This window comes from Apis cerana, linkage group LG16 (assembly GCF_029169275.1).
Source record: "Apis cerana isolate GH-2021 linkage group LG16, AcerK_1.0, whole genome shotgun sequence".
Taxonomy (NCBI): domain Eukaryota; kingdom Metazoa; phylum Arthropoda; class Insecta; order Hymenoptera; family Apidae; genus Apis; species Apis cerana.
Genome location: NC_083867.1, coordinates 5,018,485 through 5,041,998, shown reverse-complemented (window position 1 = coordinate 5,041,998; position 23,514 = coordinate 5,018,485). Strand labels below are relative to the sequence as shown.

General features: G+C 30.2%; 1 protein-coding gene across 42 annotated transcripts in view; it reads right to left on the bottom strand.

The window, feature by feature from the left end:
• LOC108000332 (sorbin and SH3 domain-containing protein 1) overlaps positions 1-23,264 on the bottom strand; it is a 109,791-nt gene extending 86,527 nt beyond the window's left edge. For 37 of the 42 annotated variants that reach the window (XM_062086657.1, XM_062086606.1, XM_062086625.1 and 34 more), the window contains exon 1: positions 22,306-23,264. In XM_062086657.1, coding sequence (XP_061942641.1) covers positions 22,306-22,401 — 96 coding nt within the window. In that variant the 5' untranslated portion in view covers positions 22,402-23,264. Of the gene's footprint in view, positions 1-4,447; positions 5,047-22,305 lie in introns of those variants that run through there. The other 5 variants (XM_062086647.1, XM_062086651.1, XM_062086610.1 and 2 more) reach the window with 4 other exon arrangements.
• Between the last annotated feature and the right edge of the window lie 250 nt (positions 23,265-23,514).

Sequence of the window (23,514 nt, the reverse complement as noted above, 5' to 3'; positions counted from 1 at the left end):
ACGATAGAGGAGAAAAATTATTTCAATTGCACAGTTCATTGCATTTGCGATTAATAGCATAGACGGTCATAAATTGAACGGGGTTATCAGCAAGCCCATTAGTTAATCCAAAGAAACGTAGCGCTAAAAGCTTGCCGCTTAATGTCTGTACATTACTGTCAACTTCCATGCTCCTTCCATTGTTTCAAATTCCACGCGAGAGAATCGATCCGTACGGTCTCTATCCTTCAATTTCGTAGTCGACGCGCCCTCTTTCGGCTATTTCGCTAAACACGTATCACACACTGCATCGCTAAATGCATTTTCAAACGTTACCGCGCACTAAAAAGCGGTATTTTTATTTTATTTTTATTTTTATTTTTTTTTAAATTTTTTGTCTTTTAATTTTTTATCAAATGTATCGATTCTATATAGTTAACGTGCAAAATGTTAATATCGTCACATTATTATCGATATAATACAGAGAGCGTGGCACGGGAAATGACAATATCGGTCGTCGTACGTAACCAAAATATCGATTATACGGAGTCGTTCTCCGGGCACGGAGCGGTACGGACGTGTTTCTCCTTGCTCCTCGTAATTCTATCGTTCGACGAATTAATCGCAATTGTTTATTAATTAAGTTTCGTGCAAATAATTATAAAAATTATAAAAAATTAATTAATTATCATGATTGTGAAAATTGTAAAAATAAAAACGCGTTGCGTAAAAAATAAATGCAAAACTATAGTAAAAAATTTCGATTTAGACTTATCCTTGTCGCGTATTCGCCTCATTTCGTTTCATCCAACGCAAACCATAATCTTTAACGTAGAAATAAATAAACCTCGATTGAAATTTTTGTACATCAAGTTTTCTATTTGTCTCAATTCCTAGAATCAATTCTCCTATATATTTTTTTATTATCGTATTATTCGACAGTGATTTCATATCGTATTCAACGATTCGATACCGCGAAAGACTACGTCCAAATATAAAATATTCGTCGCATAAAGAAACAAAGAACTTAATCCTGATTTATTATTTCTCAAACATTCGGATCAATTTCTATCATGCACGAACCGAAATTCCGGAACAATTCTATTCTTAAACTATCATCTGTCGGCAAAAAATCCTACATTCGATTCACAACGAACCCTGCAATAACAGAAATCAAATTCTGACACAAATGACGTAACAAAGATTGCTAACGTGTATGAATTACAAAATTACTACCAGTAATTCTATCCATGCAGAGTTTCTCGGCTTCTTCTTCGCAACACGATCAAGCTTACCCATTGTAATTAGATCGTTGAACAACGTTACATTCGCAAGCTGCTTAATTCACCGGCGATAGTTGTCAGCGATTTGATCGTCGTCACGATAATCGGGGGAGGGGGTTCGATGCACTCTAAAGGGGCCTGCAACGCGATCAATAACGTGTGTCGATATGAATAAATATTAACGCGCCATTCGATACAGACGTGCCCTTTAGTACACTTCCTTTAAAATTAATTTTAAAATAAATTACGACGAAATTGTTGAAATTTTTTTTTTTTTAGAAGAAATTTTAAAGAAACAAATTAGATTAACATATTTATCGATATATAAATAATATTGATAATATAGATTGAGCTATCCTTTCATCGATCGTTTACATTCATATTTTTTTTTTTATAATTTCAAGGGAGAGAGATTATGGATCTCTAATATTTAGAACAAAATGCAATCGATATTTAATAATTTTTGAGATACGTATATACGTAATGAAATGAATCCATCCAGTCTCGTAATTCGAGAAAGAAAAAAAAATAAAATACTAATAACTTAGAGAGGGAGAAAAAAGGTGGCAATTAACAAAAATTCCACCGTTAAACCTTTCGACGCGTATAATTACGGAGGAAATAACAAGCTTGCAACCACGAATACTTTCTCCTCGCAATACAAACGTGACACAAACGTAAGCGTTGAAGAAGGAAGAAGAAGGGTCTCCCGTAATTAAACGATTGACGTAACTCTCTCCATTCGTTTACGATAAAAAAAAGGGGGTTACGAGTATTGCATCACTCCTCGAAACGATCCTATTCCTAATATTATTTTTAACGTTTAACTAGATAAAAATTGTAATTTGCAGAATGTGGAGATGGAGATAAATCGGAAAGGAGAATGAAATCAGATTTTTGATAGTGAAAAATGAATCGAATTCGTTTTAGTTGAATGAAACGATCGCACGGAACGAGATAATTTTGTATTCGAGATATCCGATTAACGTCTGATTTACGCTCTCGTTTAGAGATCGATATCTAAATCGGAGCGTGTATAATAAATTACAAGGTTGGTAATGACGCTTAAGGGGCACGAACAAATAAATTAATCGTAGGCAGTGGTGAATGGAAGAACTCGTTAAAAAAGTGTTCAATTAAGACGATTAAGAGAAAGGAAAGAGGAGAATATTCGTTCGAAAAAAATTACTAGAAAATTACAGAAAGTTAAAAATTTGCACGAAACTTATCTTCTTTGGCCGAAAAGCAAATTTTACAATGAATAGATATCGTTTATCGCGCAATAATTGTTTATTGCCGATTAAGATAACAAACGGTTCTTTTTTTTTCTTTTCACAATTTCTTGTTTCAGATTAGAAGTTCGTTCGTTAATTGTACTTGCAAGAATTTCAATAACATTTTATCATTCTCCTAGAACCTGTATCGATGCGTTAATCGAGAAATATCGCGATATTGATAAATAACAGCACACAATCTCGATGCGTATCGCAATATTTAAGGAAATTTAATAATTAAAAGGAAATTCATCGAATATAGCATAAATTTTGTGTCTTTTACATTTTTCTTCTTTTTTTTCAATACATTTAAATTTTCACAAATTTTCATTCGTCTAATTTTTGGAATCCTTGAGAGCGGCCTTGAGAGCGACGCATAATCTATTATCTACTTTAGAAAGTTGAACAGTGAAACAGTGAAACGATCTCGTTTTAACAAAATGACCGCGAACAGAAAGAGTGTGAAATGAACGATCTCTATTTCTCCAATTCCAAAAATTCTAAATTATTTCATATCTAAAAAGAAAAGAATTAATGAAACAACGTTTCGCGAGAAAGATATTTTTTTTCTTTCTTCGCGTATCAGAGAAGTAATAAACGAGATAAGAGATATATATATACATGTTTCCATCAAGTGATTCAATAATTCTTACTTTCCTTTTTTTTTATCACGGGATTTAAAGAGAAAAATCACGCGATAAACGACGAGATGCCTGTTTGCTTCGCTTCCTTCGTCTTTCGCAAAAAGAATTTATATACCATTTATAGCGAGTTTTTACCCTGTTGTGCATAACCTATGCATTACTCATAGAGATTAGGATATTTTTAACGTAATAACCCGATATAAAAACAAATACAAAACACTCGATGCAACGATAAGGACGGATAATCGTAATTGTTTCGAAGTTTTATACGCCGACGAATCGGATCTCATAAAAACGATGATGAGCAAATTAAGGGGAGCAATTGACCACGTCCAGTGGTCGAGTGTCTGTCTTCTCCGCATACCACCGATTGAAATATGAATCCCAGTACTTCCTCATTTCTTTGAGAATACACAATAAATGACGAAACTATCGAAAACTTCGTTAAAAATTGTCCGACATTTCACGTTAAAATTTAACCTGGTTCGATAATTTTTGATCGCAAAATCCAATTAAATTTAAATTTCAAAGGTTTCGATTTTTTGGTGAGCAAGAAAGGCGGCTACGTTTAAAAAGAATATATATCTAAGCGACGCATTAATCGAATCGAGTCGTAATTATGCAAATAAGACAACAAAAATCGTGGAATATCTTCTTTCCAATCGACTGCGTTGCAAAGAATGTTACTCTTTTATAGTAGAGACTATATAAAAATCATTTTAAAGTAGTTTGAATTTTTATAAAGCTCAATATTTGAAATTCGAATCGTATTGGAAACGTATGTTACTCGTTTTTCAAAAATATATATAAATGTAAATGTAATGGTTTTAAAGGAAAGTAATTTTTGGAAATATTTGAAATTGTATTCGAATCGTATTGGAAATAAGACGTATGTTTGTCGCGAGTATATACATATATATATATATAAATGATCGTTTAAAAGAAAAGTTTGAATATATTTAGAAAGCTCAACATTTGAATTGTATTGCAAATGAGACGTATTGAAAAACAATTGCAAAGATTCGAGCCGTTCCATTGATTCGCAAATCGCCTATTCTTCCTGTACGTACATCAATAAGAGAGAAAATTGTATATTTTAAACTTTACCAATTTCGATACAAGAAGGATGCATAAATCGAAAAACTATAAGCGTGTAATAATAACTTCAAGTTACTTCATTATTCAACGTATCACGAAATACGTATCGTGGCATGGTAGCGAGGCAAGCGAGAAAAGGTTATGTTGTATTTAAATGGATGTTACGAACCTTGTTGCGATAAGTGCTGGGCAGGCAAGCCCACTGCGCGTAGCTCATATGAACCATCTTTCAAGAATTTCTTTTTATCTCTCTCTCTCGAAAAAAACTTCTTCTCCTCCTCACTCTCCTATCTTCCGTACATGCATCAATACACCATTTCTTTTTTTCTTTTTCTTTTTACCACACTCTTTCACTCGACAACAAAATAAAAGAGAAAAATCAATATACACGAAGAATTTCCTATACGTACGTATAAACGGTAAACTCGCGAGAATCGAATCGAATCGAAACCTTCGTGCTCTCCGTTAAAGCTAAAACGCTTTAACGTTTCCCCCCTATTCTCCTCGAGTTGTCGAGTTGTCGAAGAATCATCGGAGAGATAAAAACGAATACGATAAATAATTCGTATCTATCGCGGGAAGGATTCGTTTATCGCGTTTCGAAACGGCGCGTGGACACCGTTTTCAGGATACCGTAACGTTGAAACGAAACGTAAGCTCGTTTCTCGAGTTCACGCGAGCGTGAGTGGTTAGCGAACACGTGCGCGTTCCAAGGCGTTGCTATCGCTACTCGAAGCGCGAAGGATACGTCTGGCGGTTGGAGAGGCGGCGATCGCCGCCACTGGCCCAACTAAGGGGGGAACCTCGACAACTCGTTCCGCGCGTACGGGACCCTCAGGCCCGTATTAAGTGGCGTTGTGCTACGATATTGGATGTATTCGTTCCATTTTTTTATTTTTATCTTTGAATCGATCGATCGTTCAGATGATTAAGGATTTAATCGTTCGGAAGTTTTGGAAAAATCCTATAGCAGGGAATCCTAGTGATTATCTGGGGATAACTAGGGATATGTTCGTTCGATAATTGAGTTTTGAATGTTTTTTCCAGCGATAGGTTTTGGGAAAGAGATATTGATTATTGGAGGGAATTGATTTTTAGTGTAATCGAAAACGCTTTGACTGTAATGAGAATTTTAGACAGAAATTATGGCGGTTATTAATTGGGGGATGGAGGAGGGATAATCTTTGTACTTTAATTTGTAATTGCATTTATTTTTTTGCTGTTTTTTATTTATATTATATCGTGTTAATTTCGATAAATCGAAGATGGGAATTTTACGCGCGCACGGTAAATAATGCAAATAATTTCTCTCTCGCGTATAAATGCAACGATTCGTTACGTTTTAATCTTTTCTTCATATTTTGATTAAACGAAATACAAATCGATACGAAATAATAACGAGAAATAATCGAATTTTTACGCTTCTCACTTTAATATCCCCTCGAAAATAATTCGATTTTATTACGAATTTAATACTTTGATACCCGTTGTAATTTAAATTTCCATCAAAAAAAGAAAAGAAATACGAAAATTAAATCTTTTATTCGTTTCAAAAAAATATTATTAAGGAAATTGTTTTCTTCCTTATTCGCAGTTTCGAACGAAATCAAATGCAATAACAAATTTATGTAACCGATCTGAAAAACAAAGGATAACAAAGAATAATAGAGCAACAGGTTTTATCGAAATCGATATGTAAATTATTTTGAACGCAGGCATAATCCGACTATCATTTTATTGCTTTGTATATCTACAATAAAAGAGCAGTCTTTATCAACGGTGTTATAACAAAATATTTGTTAAACGAATATTTCGAGTTTTAAAGCTTTTACCATTCTGGATAAAAAAGAATCTGTCCGTCTTACTTGAATATTCAACATGCTTCTCTTCTTGTATGGGCCACGTTTTGTATGCGTGACACTTGTCAGAAACACATTTTCATTAAGCGTGTAAGAAATTCAAAATGACGAGAGGCATAAAAATGCAAGGAACAAGGCACAAACTTTCCTAAATTTCACGAGATTAAGGATTAATTTAATAATAATAATTTCCCAAGAACAGTAGAGTAATAAAAATTCGTAATAACTTTTATCATCTCCAAAAATCCTATTTTCTACTTTCACTCATTCATATTTTAAAATTCCAAAGAATTCCAACAGCAAAAATCCCCCTCCCCCCATAATTCTATCACAAACTTTTCCATCTCCTTCCCTTTTGGATCAACAGGGTGCCACGAAAACGTAGGACCGTCCCTGATCCCTGGTCTACGACGTTAAGTATCGAGAAGATACGAGGCATAGTCGCGTGTTTTCTACGTTATGCGGGCGTAAGCGAAAGGGGGCGAGCGAGAGGGAAGACGAGGGCGCGCACACATGACTCACCGAATGACCAGTCGACTAAACAGGGCCCCTCCTTGCACTCCGGAATGCACACGCAACCCCGATACTCGCATCGACGCATCAACGAACGGCCGTGCTCGAGGAAAATAGAGGGGGAGGAGGTCGAGCCCCTTGCCAGTTCGAATTGAAAGCATACGCGCCCTCTACGACCGGCCGATTGTTCTTGGAAACGCGTGTCCCTACGAGCGCGATGCTCCTCTATTCATTGCCAATAAAGAACCAACGAGCCATCACTTAATCCCGTCGCGAGTATATATATATATAGAGGCAAAGAGGAAAAGGATGCGCATTTTTCGATCCTACGTTCGATTTTCTATCGAGCAGTTGAAGTTTTTTCAACGAATTAATTGATAAATCAAATTTTTTCCTATCGCTTGAACAATTTTGTTCGAAGGGTGAGAAAGATTGGAAAGATACGGTGCAAATACTTTTTGCAATAGTACGCTGTAAACGCGTACATGATTGTGAGGCATAGTGGTATACACTCGAGAAGAGAGATATTTCGAGTTGAAATCGCGGTTTAAACGAGATTCAAATTGTGGAGATTTGCTCGGGATCTTTACCACGAGAAAGTTCGTGAGATTTGCTTTTCCACGCGTACGAATAAATTTTATTCCGTCTCCGAAGAGAACTGATTCGCGTTATCTCTTTCCTCTGAATATTTCCCTCTTTTTCGCTCCTACCTGGGGATTTAATACGTCACTTTAAATCCTACTCAACCGAAGTTAACAATATCTTCGATAGTATTAGTATTTTCGTAGAAAAATTCCTATATACCTACGGTCGATAAAAAATCCCCTAGAATTTTACCCTAATATTCTACGTTTCTTAAAAATAAATTATTCTTCGTAATTAAAATTTGTACTTGTATTGTAATGCATGATCAAAAATTATACGTTTGAAAAATCAGAGAAAGAGAGAGGAAAAAAAAGAATTTCCCTAAAAATTTTCTCATAATATATCATAATTTACTCTAATAATGAAATAATTTCTAAACGTCTATTCCTTTAAGAACATTCACCTGTTTCATCGAGCAGATACATAGATACATACATATATATATATATATATATATATATATATATATATATATACACGATCGAAGAAAGTTAATTGCACAGCTCGGTACGTCGCATCTAATACGCTTTGAAGGGAACTTAATCACGTTGGATATCGAAGCACGTGCGCCTCTATTAAGCTATACGCTGTAATAACCGGTGCAGTTTATACTTTCGCAAAAGGCACGCGTGAAAGACGCATTGCGCCTTCACCGGCGAATAGATTAACAAGATGGTTTATTTAACACGTGGATACACCATTCTATACGAACCTTGCGAGAAAATAACCACTTACCAAGCGGAAAAATATTGGAATTAGATCAAACGATACTCTTTCTTTTTAACTAATTCAATAATCGATTTCTAAATTTCACCTTTTGCAATTATATTAGAAAATTATAAAAATAATTTTCACCTATGTAATTATACGATTCAAAGCTTCTATTAAATTTGAAAAATATCGAACAGTTTTCGAATCGATCAAGTTACATTTATTAATTAATTACACGTTTGAAAAGTCAGAGAGAGAGAGAGAGAGAGAGAAAAAAAATAAGAATATTTTTTAAAGAAAAGACTTCAAATAATGAAAGAAATTTCGTGAAGCTTTTTCAAAAAAAAAAAAAAATGGCAACCGCGCTTACGAGTACTATTTTAATACAGATTTTCTCAAACGCGAACTTTTCGTACGTAAAAGTTTACACCACTGGTGGAAGCATTAAAGAGAGGTAGTTCGCCTCTACGTTGGCGCAAAACACATGTACATCGTGATATCGCGATCCTTCTCGCTCGAACGGAAACTATAAGTCTTTTCTTTTCTTCTTTTTTTCTTTTTTATCGATTTTACTCCGCTTTGCAAATAGTGGTAAATTTAGAGGCGAATTCAGAGATGAATTTAGAAGGGAATTTAGAGGCGAATTTAGATAACGTTAAAAAGTTGTGCAACGATAAATTAATTGCATAACATGTATTATAAGTTTTTCTTTTCAAATTGATGGACCAATGATTTTTTTTTTCTATCTCATGCTATGATAGAAAGCTAGTTTTGAAATTTTTTTTGAATAAAATAAATGCGTCGGTGAAAAAAGTAATAAAAAAATATTTCGTAATTATCATTTTTCTTCTATAACTACTATTGGTGACACTAACTATCACATGACATTAACTATCAATATTTTCCTTAATTATTTATCATCAATTCCTATTTTTCAAATATTCGAATTATTGCATTTCTCTCACGAACAATGGGAAAAAAATATTTTATGAAAATATTAAATTAACAAAATTTTGATCGATACTTTTATAATAATAGAAGAAATATGTTTAGATGCAGAGAAACACAGAGAAAAGATTCTCCTCAACCTCGTATCATTTCACTCTATTTATACTAGTTGCAAGGGGAACGATATGAAACATACATACGTTTCTTGCGTTGCAACCTCTCAAACTGCATAATGCGACTCTTGTTTGATACGTCTCTCGTGTCCACCATAATGGTAGAGATGCAAGAGTGTTTCTCTTTAAGGGGACCACCCTCCAGTACGACGTAAATCATTCTGCCTCATAATGCTGGCCACGGCCATCTTATGGCGGAATTAACGACTTCTAACGTTTCTTTTTTTTTTTTATATCATGTAAGAAACGTGAAAACGTATTGTACACATATTGTTGAGAATATACTATATTATTTATCGAACGTTTTAAACGTATTCTATTTCTCTATCTGAAATAATAAAAAAAAAAGATTCTTTTCGAAAGAATTTAATTTAGTAATTCTTCGAGAAGTCTTCGACTTTAACCGCCCTCTCTCTCTCTCTCTGGTTCAATGCAGCGTACGTGTACTGCATCGATTCGTGGCTTTTCATAAAGTTCGTACCATCAGCGTAGCTATATTTTTTTCCAAAGTTGAACCAAGTTTTGTTCAAAGACGCTTATCCCGTCTAGATTATATAATACAATTCGATCGTAGTGCAATTACGTTTATGAATGAAACGTTATTCTCTCAGAGGAAGAAATATTCGATAAATCATGAAGAGATAACGATGGAATTATTTACACAAATTGTAAAATTATATCCTTTTATTTAAAGGACAAATAGAATTCTATCCTCTTGTGAAAAAAAAGATAAAACTCCTCGTACTTTTTTTTCTCTATTCAATTTCTTCTGAAAATTTCTTTACGAAATTTCTTTCCTGTTGTAAAACTACTTCCCTTGAAATTACTGAAATTACTTTCCAAAAATTGAATCGGGAAATTGGAAAGCTTGAAACTCTCTAAACATCAAAACTCTGGAGATCTTTATCTCAAAAAACTTGCACAAACCTCGAAACCTTTCTAAATCTGCTATTAATTCCAATATAAAATGTTCACGAAAAGAAATAAAACGATAGAAAACCGTTTGCCCAATCACAAAAATAAATTTCATTTTCATTCGCGCGTATCAATGTATACAATACAATGTTCGATTCGCTTTTGAAAAACAAAGACCTCGAAAATTTTCGAGAGTTGATTCCCAGAATGGAGACAATGGGAGAGACACGAGAGAAGTTTTCCCTATCAATATTCTCCGCGAGACCTTGGGAAACGCGATGGAACGCTTCTTTGATCGTGTCCAGAGGTAAAAGTAATCGATCGTGGGCCGCCTGCAGACTCGCGCAGCAGGGCTGCAGGCCTGCATGTCGGGCTGCATAAGGTAGGCGTGACTGAAGCAGCTCTAAATCCAGACTACGCCAATGTATGCGGTAATCGCGGGGGAGAAGTGTTGGGACGATTTGGCGAAATTGGAATTTTATTTTGTATCCAGAGAAATTAGTGAAATGATATCGTTTCGATATTTCTTTAATTGGGATTGATAAAAATTTGAAAGGATGTATTAATCGTAGAAATTGAATTGAAATTTAATTAGAAAATTCGAAGAATTAATTTAATGTTTTTTTCGCACGAACGGGATGTGAATATTGGTGAACACGAATGGAAATTAAACGCATGAAACAAAACGAAAAGTTATTGATTTGTTGTCAATCAAAAATAATTTAATTTCATATTTTATTTTATCAACTATTTTCATAGGATTTGTCGATTAAGAAATATCGTTAAATTTATAGGTTAAAAATATTAATTTTTCTTGGCAAAATAAAATTGGTTAAAAGAAATATTTACACATATTTTTATTCTTTGAATAAAATATTCTTTTATCAGATTCTATTTTTCATCTTTTTATCATTTAGTATAGTTATATTATTAAATTCTATAAACGATGCAATGATATGCAAATATTTTCTGTAATCGCTATAGTTTCATTTAAATCTGAAAATTTCTATTTTCACTCTTTATAAGATTAACAACAATTTCCATCTAAATAATATAAAACTGACACTTCTTCTAATTAAACGCAACTTTTAATTCGCCTCGAAAATCTTTCAACAACAAATTAAGGCAATTTCCTAACCTCCTCCTGTGATCGTATTCGCAATGAGTAGCTCCACCTGAGTTAAGTGAATTTAGCTGACAGCACACCAACTTTCCATTGCAAAGGCTTCTCCCGACTTAAATCATTAGAAAGATTAATTTCACGTGAACATCGCTATATAGATCCGATGAAATTTCACTTCTATTTCGGATTTGCGGCAGACCTTTGGCATACAGAGGCCGGCAATCGCGTGTTTCGAATTCCTACGAGATGTTTCGAACTCGAACACTCCGCTCACAGAATACTCGTATCCTATGAGCATCTATTTTTAACGATCGTGGAATTTGAATGGGTTTTAAGTCGAATTCCATTGATGGAAAATTGATTTTTCCTTTTTTGATATTTTCTAATAGGAATCAAAAAGTCTTAGAATATTTTTTTTCTTTTTTTTTTTATAAAAGTTGAAATTTAAGTAAATTATTTATTTATGTATGATTGATTGAATATTCAATATATTTTACGAAATATCATACATATTTATTAAATTTTAGGATAATAGGCAAATTATTTAAAAATAAAATAAGAAAATGTGGTGAAAAATTAGATGTTAAAAATTAATTGCGCGTATTGTATTATTTTTGAGAATAATTATACGATGTATCTTACGAAAAATTGTATATCGATACGAAAAAAGCAATACGATATCGATTTTATCATTAAATTTTACAATGATTTATTCAAATTTTTTAAAAAATCGCTTAAAAACTAAACGCAAGCTAAACTATTTTTGGGATCAATGTATACGATCGATGTATTTTACAAAATTTTATATATCGATACGAAAAAAAACAACTCGATATCAATTTTCGATATATATTATTAAATCTTTATTATTAAATTTTAAAATAAAATTATTTAAGAAGAAAATAGAATGAAAAGTTTTATATATATGTTATTCGATAAAATAAAAGGATACGCATTTACGCGTCCAAGGAAACATTAACGTCATCTAGTGACAAAAATGAAGAAACTATTTGAAACTAGAATCTGATATATCTCACCGTCAAAGCAACGCGATTTTTAGACTCGTGTTACTTTTTTGTATCATACATATTGTACCATTTTTATCTCTAACGGTAAAAAGGAAATCCATTAGAAATATATCACTCGATGCCGGTCACGTTTTAAAATGCAATCGCGAAAATACCCGCCTACTTCCGTAGGGTCAACAAACTGATTATGACATGTAGACCATGCTTCATAACTGTAACAGTGTCAACTGACGCGAGCTGCATAATAAGAACGATAATCTATATTTTTGAATATAGGATCATGTCAAATTTTTAAAGTTAATCAAATATCGAATACGATACTTATTTATATCTCTGTTCAAAAAATATTATCGTTAATAATCCTGTTTATATTTAAATGAAATAATAGAAAGATTTGTTTGGTATGAAATATATGCAGATAATAAAATGTAAATGGGAAAATATGATTATATTTTAATTTTTTTCCCCGCATAAAATATAGAAATCGTTGCATAAATAACGCATTTACACGCGGTAATAAATATTCCAGGAAGAACTGTAATGATCTATAGGTATTCTGACCGACTTGTACTCTCGTGTCTATTTCAGTTGAATTACAATGCCGTCATCGCCGAACATAAATGCAACATGTACTCGTAACCATCGAAATAAAAAAATTATAACGCTGACAATGAGAGTTATAATATCTAGTGATATTTCTGTTGTAAAATTTTAAACGTTTAAAAAAACAGAAAACAAAAAATTTCTTATCCATACATTATTTTCAAAAATTTTCGAAAATAACCAAGAAAAAATTAATTATAATAATTTTCGTTTAAAAATACTTATTATTCTCGTTTATACTTATATTTATATATACTTATATTTCTCGTTTTTGCATTATTTTTAAAAAGCTAAGAATAGAAAAAAATGAATCGAAAAAATATAAATTTTGACTCGAAAAATGGAGATTATAGTTAAAGAATCGTTTTATAAGCGTATAGGATGAGAAATGTTTATTTCACCGATTTGTCGTTATTATAATAGCAAGAAACGTAGAATCGTGGATACACTCGTCCGATACGTGACACGTAACTTGTACTATATTTCCGGTATCATCTAAGCAGAATTAACGCGAATAGGAAACGTATGCAAAACGTTCCAACACGTTCGATCATCGATTTTCTATTTCTGTATTTCGAATGATTCACACGTCGACATCTAATGTCCTAAATTTTACATTCCTTCAGAAATACACGTATCTCTGATTCTATCTCATGTATATCTCGAATATTTAAGATGTTAAAATTCGAGTATTAAAATTCTTTTTTAAAATTATTCCTTATAGGTATAAATTTCTATAATTTCTCTTCCCATTAATTTTTGACATTTTACTTTTTAATTTTTACTTTTCGCCACCACACGCGATGCGTAATTGCTTTTAGCGGTCGAAATTGAATGTCAGCTATCTTTAAGTGGATCAAAGTAGACTCTTATCCGAGAATTTCCCCGAAATCTCATTTCCCCTGGCATTACGTGAACAATAATTGCGCGATCATGAGCGATCATCATTATCGTGCGAGTGAAAGAACTTACGACACGCGATATATAATATATAATATCATCAAGCAATGGAATAATAGGCGAATCTTAGAAAAAGGACACTTTGCTTAAAAGAAAATTGCTCGAATAGAGTGAAAAGAAACGAGTAAAAAAAAGGGGGAGAATTTGAACTCTAAATCTTAAATAAAAACTTTTAACATTAGTAATATAAAGTTTCTTTATCCGAATATCTAAAAATATTCTTTTTTTCATTTTTAATTTTTCCTCTAACTTCTTATTACTTTATTCGCGAAAAGGATAAAAAAAGAATCTTGATTACACCGTTATCTCTCTAAAAGTTATTTTGCTCGAGCGTTATTTCTCCTGGTATAATTAATCTCGTGAATAAATGCTTCGTGTTTTAAACATATTTCCGAGAAACGTTTTTTTTTTTTTTTTAATAAATATCGAAACGAAAATCACGATTAACAAATATATTTTAGGAAGATACAGAGCACTATCCGTTTCTTTCGATTTATCAATGACAATATTTGATGTTTTTACATATGTACGTGTTGTGTAATTCGTTAAAAAAACATTTTCGAGTCTTCTTATTCGAGGAAACGGTCAGTTCATCTCCTAATGGAACAGACGTGTCAAACACAGGAGCATCGTTCAATAAAGAAACAGGATGTGATCTTTAATCCATTTGCGCCTATAAATGCGAAGTATCATTTATCGTTGTAACTGTCCTCCTTAATCCGTCCAATTTGTGAATTTATATTTAACGAATCTTATTTTTCTTGAAAAATATTTCAATAATAACGAATAAAGGAATTTAATTCAAAATAAAAAAAATTTCGAATCATTAATGATTGAAAGATTTAAATGTGAAAAGAATTTGAGGTTAGGTTTCGTTATATATATATATATATGAACAAATTACTTGGAAAATGCGCGTTTATAATTTATTTGCAAATTGAAAATATCGAATCATTGTTAAATATTAAAGAAATGGAACAAAGTATTTGCAAATTGAAGCATGCATGTCATCAAAAATTGATAAGCCTACAGAAAAGAGTTTGATAATATACTCGTTACACTAGTTTGATCTTTCACTTTTCATCATTATCGGCCAGTAAGAAACTATCAATTGTACAGTCGATTTAAACAGCACAAAGCACGGTGGAACAAGATGGATACAATAGCCTCATAAATAACAATGGTTTCATTGTTGTCTTCTAACGCATCGTTCAATTGATCAATTCTCCAGAAGAACGGTTCTCTTTCAATGTATAACATACAGTTTATCGCTGTTAATGCTCTTCTGCTTTGTAATTGAAATTGTACTTTACTCTCCTAATGATTTAATCCTAATTAAGTATTCCCTTCGTTAAGGATTGAATGGAATCTACGATAATTGAGGTTAAGAATAAAAGTCACTTCGTATACAATTTATAATACGATTTATAATAAATAGTTTATTTTTATCTGTTAAAACAACAAAAATATAAAATATTTTTATTGCATATTTTTTTTATTACGAAATACTTGTGTAAATATTTTTATAAGAATCTTTCTTATAATTCTTTTGTATAATCCTTCAGTAGCATTCTTATAATTCTACTGTATTTTGAAACGAAAATAGTAGAGTGTATTCATAGTTCATGAACCGATCGAGGAATGATCGATTATGTCAAGCGTCGTGATTCATTGATCGTTTTTTCGATACGAACACGTGTTCGTCTTTCTCAGCTATATATTTCCCTAATCGCTTGGCATAACAATGATGTGCAATCGATATAAATGGAAACGATTATCCGTCAACGATTGAAAAAATAATTACAAGAGTGCAAAAGTAATTTGGACTATTTAGAAATGATAATTTCAATTATTAATGATTTTTATGTAATTCTCATACATGTAGGTAAATCGAAATTAGATGATTGAATTAATACATCTTTTAATTTAACAAAATCAATACAACAAACGATGAAATTGACAAATAATCCGATTTCAATGCAATCCTATTAAATTCGATCTAAAAGGAAAGTTCGTCTAATGGAAAATCTAATGGAAAAATATAATATCGAATCACTGAAAATCTTTGATATAATTTAGAGATTGTAATCCAAAAATACACGAAAGAAAACATTTTATAAATTAAAATTCTTACATAAATTTAAGACAATTAAATCAAAAATAAATATATTTTATAAAGTAATTTTCATTATTGAAATCAACTACTACTTAAAAAAAATCCCTAGTAATAAAGTTTAATAATAAAGTTCTGCATGAAGTCACTATTAACTAATAATAATGATTATCATATTTAAACGAGGTTATGTATCTACCCACAAATTCTAGAAACTATATTACTCGATCTTTCCTATTCCCCCTTAATATTTCGACATTACACGGTAAATATAATATGAGTTTCCTTGACATTGCCAGTGGCACCAACCGTAACATCTTAATGTAACTAACTGTCAACGTACAACGCGATTCACCTTTCGCGGTTGTTGCGCAACCGTGCACGATGCATCGCGCTAATTGCACACGAAGACCTCGAGGCGGTTTTACGTTTATGCACAGTGCGCGTTGCACACCGCATTACATCACAATGTGGGCACGTATATTTCCCGTGACCTTGAAACAAAATGCCAATGTCGATCGCGGTTAACGATGATGTATAAATATCCATTCTGTTGTTCGACTTCCGGTGATAAGTGTTAATGGTTATTAGCGTAAATAATAGTCGAGGTAGTGTTTCTGATTGAGCATTTTAAAAAACTTGTTAAAACTGGTTTTTATAAGCAAAAAATTCGACATTTTATTCCTTTTAAAATTTTTTTTAACTAACCCACGATATTTAATTCCAATTTTAAAATTTCACTTTAATAAATCACTTTATTATTAATATATAATAACGCAAATTTAGAATTTCAAAAATAAGAAATACATAAATCCGTAAAATTTCTAAATAAATAAATTATTCTTTACTAAATTTATTTAAAATTCTCTAGCCATATTTAAAATTCTCTAGTAATACACACAAATATTGTAATATTGCAATTATATAATTTCTAAGCAATTAATATTTAAATTAAGAAAAACATGAAATTTCTATAAACCACTTTCCTCTAAATCTATCAAAATTTAAATTATTCCCTAACTAAAGCAGCAAATCACAGCAGTATGTTTCAATGGCATAAAGTATCCGACACACCGCGAACGAATGTTGCATTTCTAATTCAACGGGCCATAAATGTCGAGCCGATATTGCAGCACGGTAGAATAGGTTTGCGTATTTGCTAAACCACCCGCTCTATGTAATCTCTCGCAACTTCACTCTTTGGGTATCTACTAATCCTTCTTTAACAGACGTATTTCCTCGTAAAAGTGAACACACAAAGGAGGCGTAAAAATATTAAAATGCTTTTCCTTCTTTCGGAAAGCGTAATGAAAATGCACACAGAGGATGGAACGAATAGAAATGGCGGGTAGTATGATTGTTAAAAAATTCCAGCGTGAATGTTAATGAGGAAAATATTTTTCTTTAAAATTTAATGACTGTAGTATACTTCCTAATTTTATTTTTTTGTCATAAATATGAATTAAAATTTTTGTTTATACGTTATTTTTTTATGGAATTGGTTTAGAATTTTTAGAACTTTTGTGCAAAATTGTATTCCTTACTTTTGAAGCGAGTTGAACTGGCTTTCTTCTATCCAATTTAGGATATTTTATATTTTTTCTTAAAAAAATAAATTTTTAATTGAGATACTATTTATACAAAATTTTAATTGCCAATTAACATTGAGCTTTGTATCAAGAAAATTGCGATATTAGTATCATTAAACTGATGAATGAAATTTAATAAAGATTCATAATTAAAACATTTAATAATCCTTTCATTAAACAATCCACATATACCGTCTATATTGTTTTTAAATAGAAAAAATTGCATTAAAAAAAGAATACAAACAAACAAGATTATACATCATTTTATCATTTTAAATCCCAAAAATTGTTTCATAAGAAGATTATGAATTATCAGACCGTATTAAAAGTAATACTCAGTAATAGTGTTACTAATCCATTAATAAATGAAATCAGTACATAAATATATTATTTTGAATATTTTAAATATTTTAGATTACAGAGACGTTTAAAAAAATACGAAGAAAAATATATTGGTTTATTAATCTTTTACGGTTTCTAATTATACACATTATAAATTATAATTACAAATCATAATCGTAAAAAAACAAAAAAGATCCAATTAATGAAATTAAAAATACCAATTAATATCAATGTATGAATATTAATTTTGAAGAATCTTCGGATGAGGAATTTATTTTTCGATACGACAATGAATAAAAAAAAATATAGAATTTTTTCAACAATATTAACATTCTCAAAATTATCCGTATTATATTTTCAATAATTATAAAATAAAAAATCTGAGATTTGTCATTTTCTAATTGTAAGGTTTAAAAAAAAATTTTTATAAAATAAATATCCTTTTCAGCGGCAGTTGCATGTATGTTACATATCGCGAAAACTGTTATCGATTATACACTTTCCCTGCTTTTTTTTCTTCATCTTCCTTTTAATATGAATCACAAAAGATGGAGGAAAAGTATTATTCTCCGCCAAGCACCGACGATATTCAACTTTGTGATAAATCGCGCGAATGAAAGGCGTTCATTGTGTCTTTTGCCGTTCATCTTTTTGACGTGGGCGGTTCCAGGACAAAGAGGGCCGAGAAAAACAGAGCTTACATTGTCAAAGAAGACTGTAACCAATTTTCACGACAATCCGAGACGTTTCTCAGGAAAAAGCAAAGTTCACTTAACAACCCGGGTTCATTTGTACGTCTCCTTCTTTAATCATTTAATATTCTGTTTACTTAACACACGGATTTCCTTATTAATTTAAACATTTGTATTCCTTTTCTTTTTTTTTTTTTCTTAGAAACATTGCATACTAATATTCTGAATCTTTAATCGTGATAAATGTAAAAATTTTATCCTCTTGCATCATCGTCATTTCTATTTTAAAAATACCTAGATACTTGGAATGAATTTATAAACAGAACAGTAATAATTTAAATAATGATTTGTAATATTTTAATTTATGTAAAATAATGTTATGAATAATATCGATATTTATATTAAGAAATTAATGAATATCATTTACGATAACTCAACTTATGTAAAAAAATTTCCTATGCTATAAATATTTTTTCACATAAAAAATTATAGAAATTTAATGAAAAGAGAATAACTGAATAAAATTACAAACTTGCATAAAAAATATCTAATTATTCGTGGATATCGAAAGAGAAACAGAAATCGTTCAACGAAAAAACTTGTACAAGGCCAAAAGAAATTGAGAATCATTCTTTGAATATTTACAGAATTTTTAAAAATTGAAGAATATGGAACGATTTCTTGAATAAATTTACATCAATTTACATCAATTAAAATAAAGAATTTATCACGATTTATATTTAATATTTTTCTCTATATCATTCTTCAAAATTTTTCATTCAATTTATCAAGATTAATATATTTATAATTACATCAATTCGACAATTAAAAATTAACATTGATTACATTCTAGGTTCATTTTCAACTATTATTAATCAAATACCTAAATCATTCATGCCTAACGTTTACGTCAAACGACTATCTGATTTATGGGGCAAATTGTATTATACACAATTACAATGTATCATATATCAATTATTATTTTTCCAAACATCTATTGTTCATTTACAAATTTATATATAATTAACACTAGCATTTAACACTAGATCTATCAAATTAAAAAAATTAACTAATTTCAAATTTTTTGTCTTATTAGAAATACATAAAGAATATTTAACACAATATTTAAATTTTTATAATATGTTGTATATTTTCAACAAACTAAAAGTTTAAAAATTAAGCTATTTGAATCGCATTATGTATTAATATAGACGTAATGTTATGAATACGTACCACTACACGAAACAAGAAAGTTACGCAGTATAAAGTTACTTGATAGTAACTGACATTCGAATAACTACCTGAAACTATTATTCATTATATATCTCTATAGTGTCTAAGTAGTTCGACATTGTACTCGAATTGTTTCGAATCATTTATCTTATATCATTTCTTTGCGAATTAATTGGCGTAAATTTAAACAAAATTTTCAATCAAATTTCGATAATTTAGCCATAAATCGAATGAATTAAAATAATTTTTGTTTCTTCCAATAATTTTGTTTTTTTTGACAAAAAAAGATTATTCAAATTTAAAATAAATTAAAATAATTTGTACGTTATCTTTTTGTTTACTAAAAAAAATATTATTGCATTTGAATCAAGTTATTAAAATTGAAAATTTTATAAAATTGTTTTATAAAAATTTTCATAGTTACTTTATAACATATTTAATCTATAATAATGAAAATGGAATATTGATTTAAAAAACGCAAAAAAATTAAATGATTGAAATAAATAACAAAAAATTTGTTCAGACATAATTAAATAAAATATAAATTGACAAGTACAATTAAACTATGCGTGTGAAAATAGCAACATGTAACAGTTTCATTAATATAAAACGCTATTTAATTCATGGTATGATCTATGAAACAGAAAAATACAAAACTATGAAGATACAAAACGAGTATTAAATAAATAAAAATTATAAATTTTTATCGGAAAAGATAAATATATTTTTATATATTTGAATTAAACTAAATCAATTGAATAATGAAGAAAATTCTAAATTAAAAACATCTAAATTATTTAAACTATGATATTTCGTTTACTTTCATCGATATATGATGAATGTCTAGATATGTTTGAAATGTTTGAAACTTTTCTCTATCGATAAATGACATAACCTCGAAACAGACAATTATTCATTTTAAATTATCACAAATTGCGATGATATTTAATTGAGTCAAATTAATATCTATTTAAGAAACACAAAAAAAATCTAAAAATCTTTAATCGTGAAATTTAAATACACAGATCAAATCTGAAAGGATCTTGATAAATGTATACACGACATAATTAAACTGTATCAACTGAACACGTGACAATCGTGTTATAAAATCTATTTTATAGAAATATGTTCAGAAAAATAAACTTCGATCAACTAAACCTTCACTTTTTGATCATTCAAAATCATTGAACTTTTTTTTACATTATTCATGTTTTCTACGCGTCAATTTAGATTGTGACTCTCGATTATCGATATAATATCGATATATTTGATAGTTTTTGATATCGATAATATTGTTAAAATATTTTTAACGAATAAAAATCTTTTTTTTTCTTATTCAAAGTTATCATTAAGACAAAAAAGTTTTTTTTCATTATGAGTTTAATAATAACTTGAAAAAGAAAAAATAAGAATTTCATCCATCATCTTTATTTCAATAATACTATCGATATATCGATATTATCGATAATATTAACATATTTATTATAATAAATGATTTATATCGTTATCGAAATCGATAGTCACAATTTTATATTAATTTACACAAATATTATATAATTTCTAATCGAATTTTTTTTATTCAATAGAAAGAAATATAGACAAAAAAATTCCAATAATCTAAATAAAAGATCCTTCTACAAAATTGAAAAAAATGTTCAAAAGAATTAATTCCTGAATATTGAAATACTCGAATGGATAGAAACCGTTATCGAGGCAATATATATCGAGAAACACAGGCTATCGATGTAAATTAATGGATTCGTAAGCGACGTTAGAACGTATGCACGTAAAAGGTATCGGCCAGCATTAAATTTAACCAAGCGCCAAACCGCTTTCGATAATTCTAACTATATGTGTAACGAACCGCGGAATTATATGGCCCTAATATCGATGTTTCTCATTTGTTCGTGTCAAGTGCCAAAATTTATTGGCAACGTTGAAAATATCGACGATTCGACAAGTATCTATAGCATATAACAAATTACGTTCTAATATCTTTCTGGCGGCAAAGATTTCGAAATAAGTCTAGAACTTCATTTAATCATTTAATAAATCTTAATTACGTATACAATACATAATATAAATCAGTAAAGATAGATAGCTTTTATCGATATTTTTTTATTTTGCTATATCTTTCTAAATTTACATATTTAATATAATAATTTAATTAAATCTAAATTTTGAAGCTATCTGAAGTTCGTGCAAAATTTTTACTTTACAAAGAACTACTAACAGCTAATTTCATGTTTATATCGCAACTTGAATATATTTCATATTATATATTTTCGTAATATATAAAATTTTCTCCGAAATAATGAACAAACAAAATAAATGAATTTTATTTGTACAGAAAAACAATATGGCTACATCCGAACAGTTGATGAGCAAAAAATGACAACAATACAAAGATTCGTCACTACGAGATTGACTTATGAATATAAATCTACGATCAACATAATAATGATAAATATATTTAACATTGAAGTAGCGTAGAAATAACACACTTTTACGTAGTATATACGTTAAATAGTCAATGTTTACAGTTCAAAAAATCGTAAAATAATCGATGAATAGACTTACTCTAGAGATGCGAAGGGGTTGATGCAGATCATGCCCACCATGCATACGGAATCCCCAAGGGGAGCCGCCGATGAGAGTGACTTCTCTCGCACTCATCCCGCCTTTTTTACCACTCTCCAACAACCATTCATTCGCGTTTTAATCCGTATGCGAGACACAACTACGCCGTTTTCCGATACAGACGCCACGCCGTCTCGTTTTACCAGACAATCTTTTTAACCGACACCAACGAGATTGTAATTCGCGTTTTGCGGTCCAAAATCGTTGATTACGCGTAGATTCGTTCTGAATATACGTCAACGATTGCATATCTCGAGAACCACCTCACAACATTTACCAGCAAAAACGATAATCATTATAAATGACTACCAAATGATAGTTGTTAAGTCGCGACATTACCGACTATGTACATTTTTCGATGAAAAGATTCTATGATTTGTATTGGTAGATAATGAAGCATGATTAGCAAAACGAAGAGCATACAACGAATGTTTTTAGTTAACGAATTATGGAAGCGATCACTGGCAGATAATTAGAAACAACGAAGAATTAACAAAGACACGATCCGTACTCGTCGGTGGTTCGCGAAATACTGACGGTGCATTCCCCCTCCCCATAATCGTCTGCGCGCCACCCTTACTTGCTGTCAAACTCACGCTACCCGGCGAACACGCGTGCCCTCCCCACTCCTATCATTATGCTACGAACGTTTTTTTAACATACAATCTATCTTCATTTCAATTAAATGATTCAGGTTATGCATTGAAAATATAATTATTCGTTTGTTATTATTATCATTATTTTTAATTTGTTATATTATTTGTTATATATTATATAGTTAAATAACATTTGATTTGAATGAAATAACTTTGTAATTATGTTAATTAATTTGAAAAATGAATAATGTTTAAAATTGTAAAAAAATGTATAAATATGTTTAATCAATATACAAGATTTATTATAAATTTAATGTTTGCTTGTTATCTTGAAAATAATTTTCATGTGAAATCATGATTTAAATTTGCTTTTACGATTTAATATCACTAATATTTATAACATTAAATTGAATGAACTTTTATTTTTTATTTAAAAATTGCACAGTAATATAATATCGATAATTTTTATTATGGCGTTTTTTATGAATTATTCAGAATTGTTTTTTAATTTTGATACAAATTTTATATTCTTTATATTTGAAAAAAATTATTG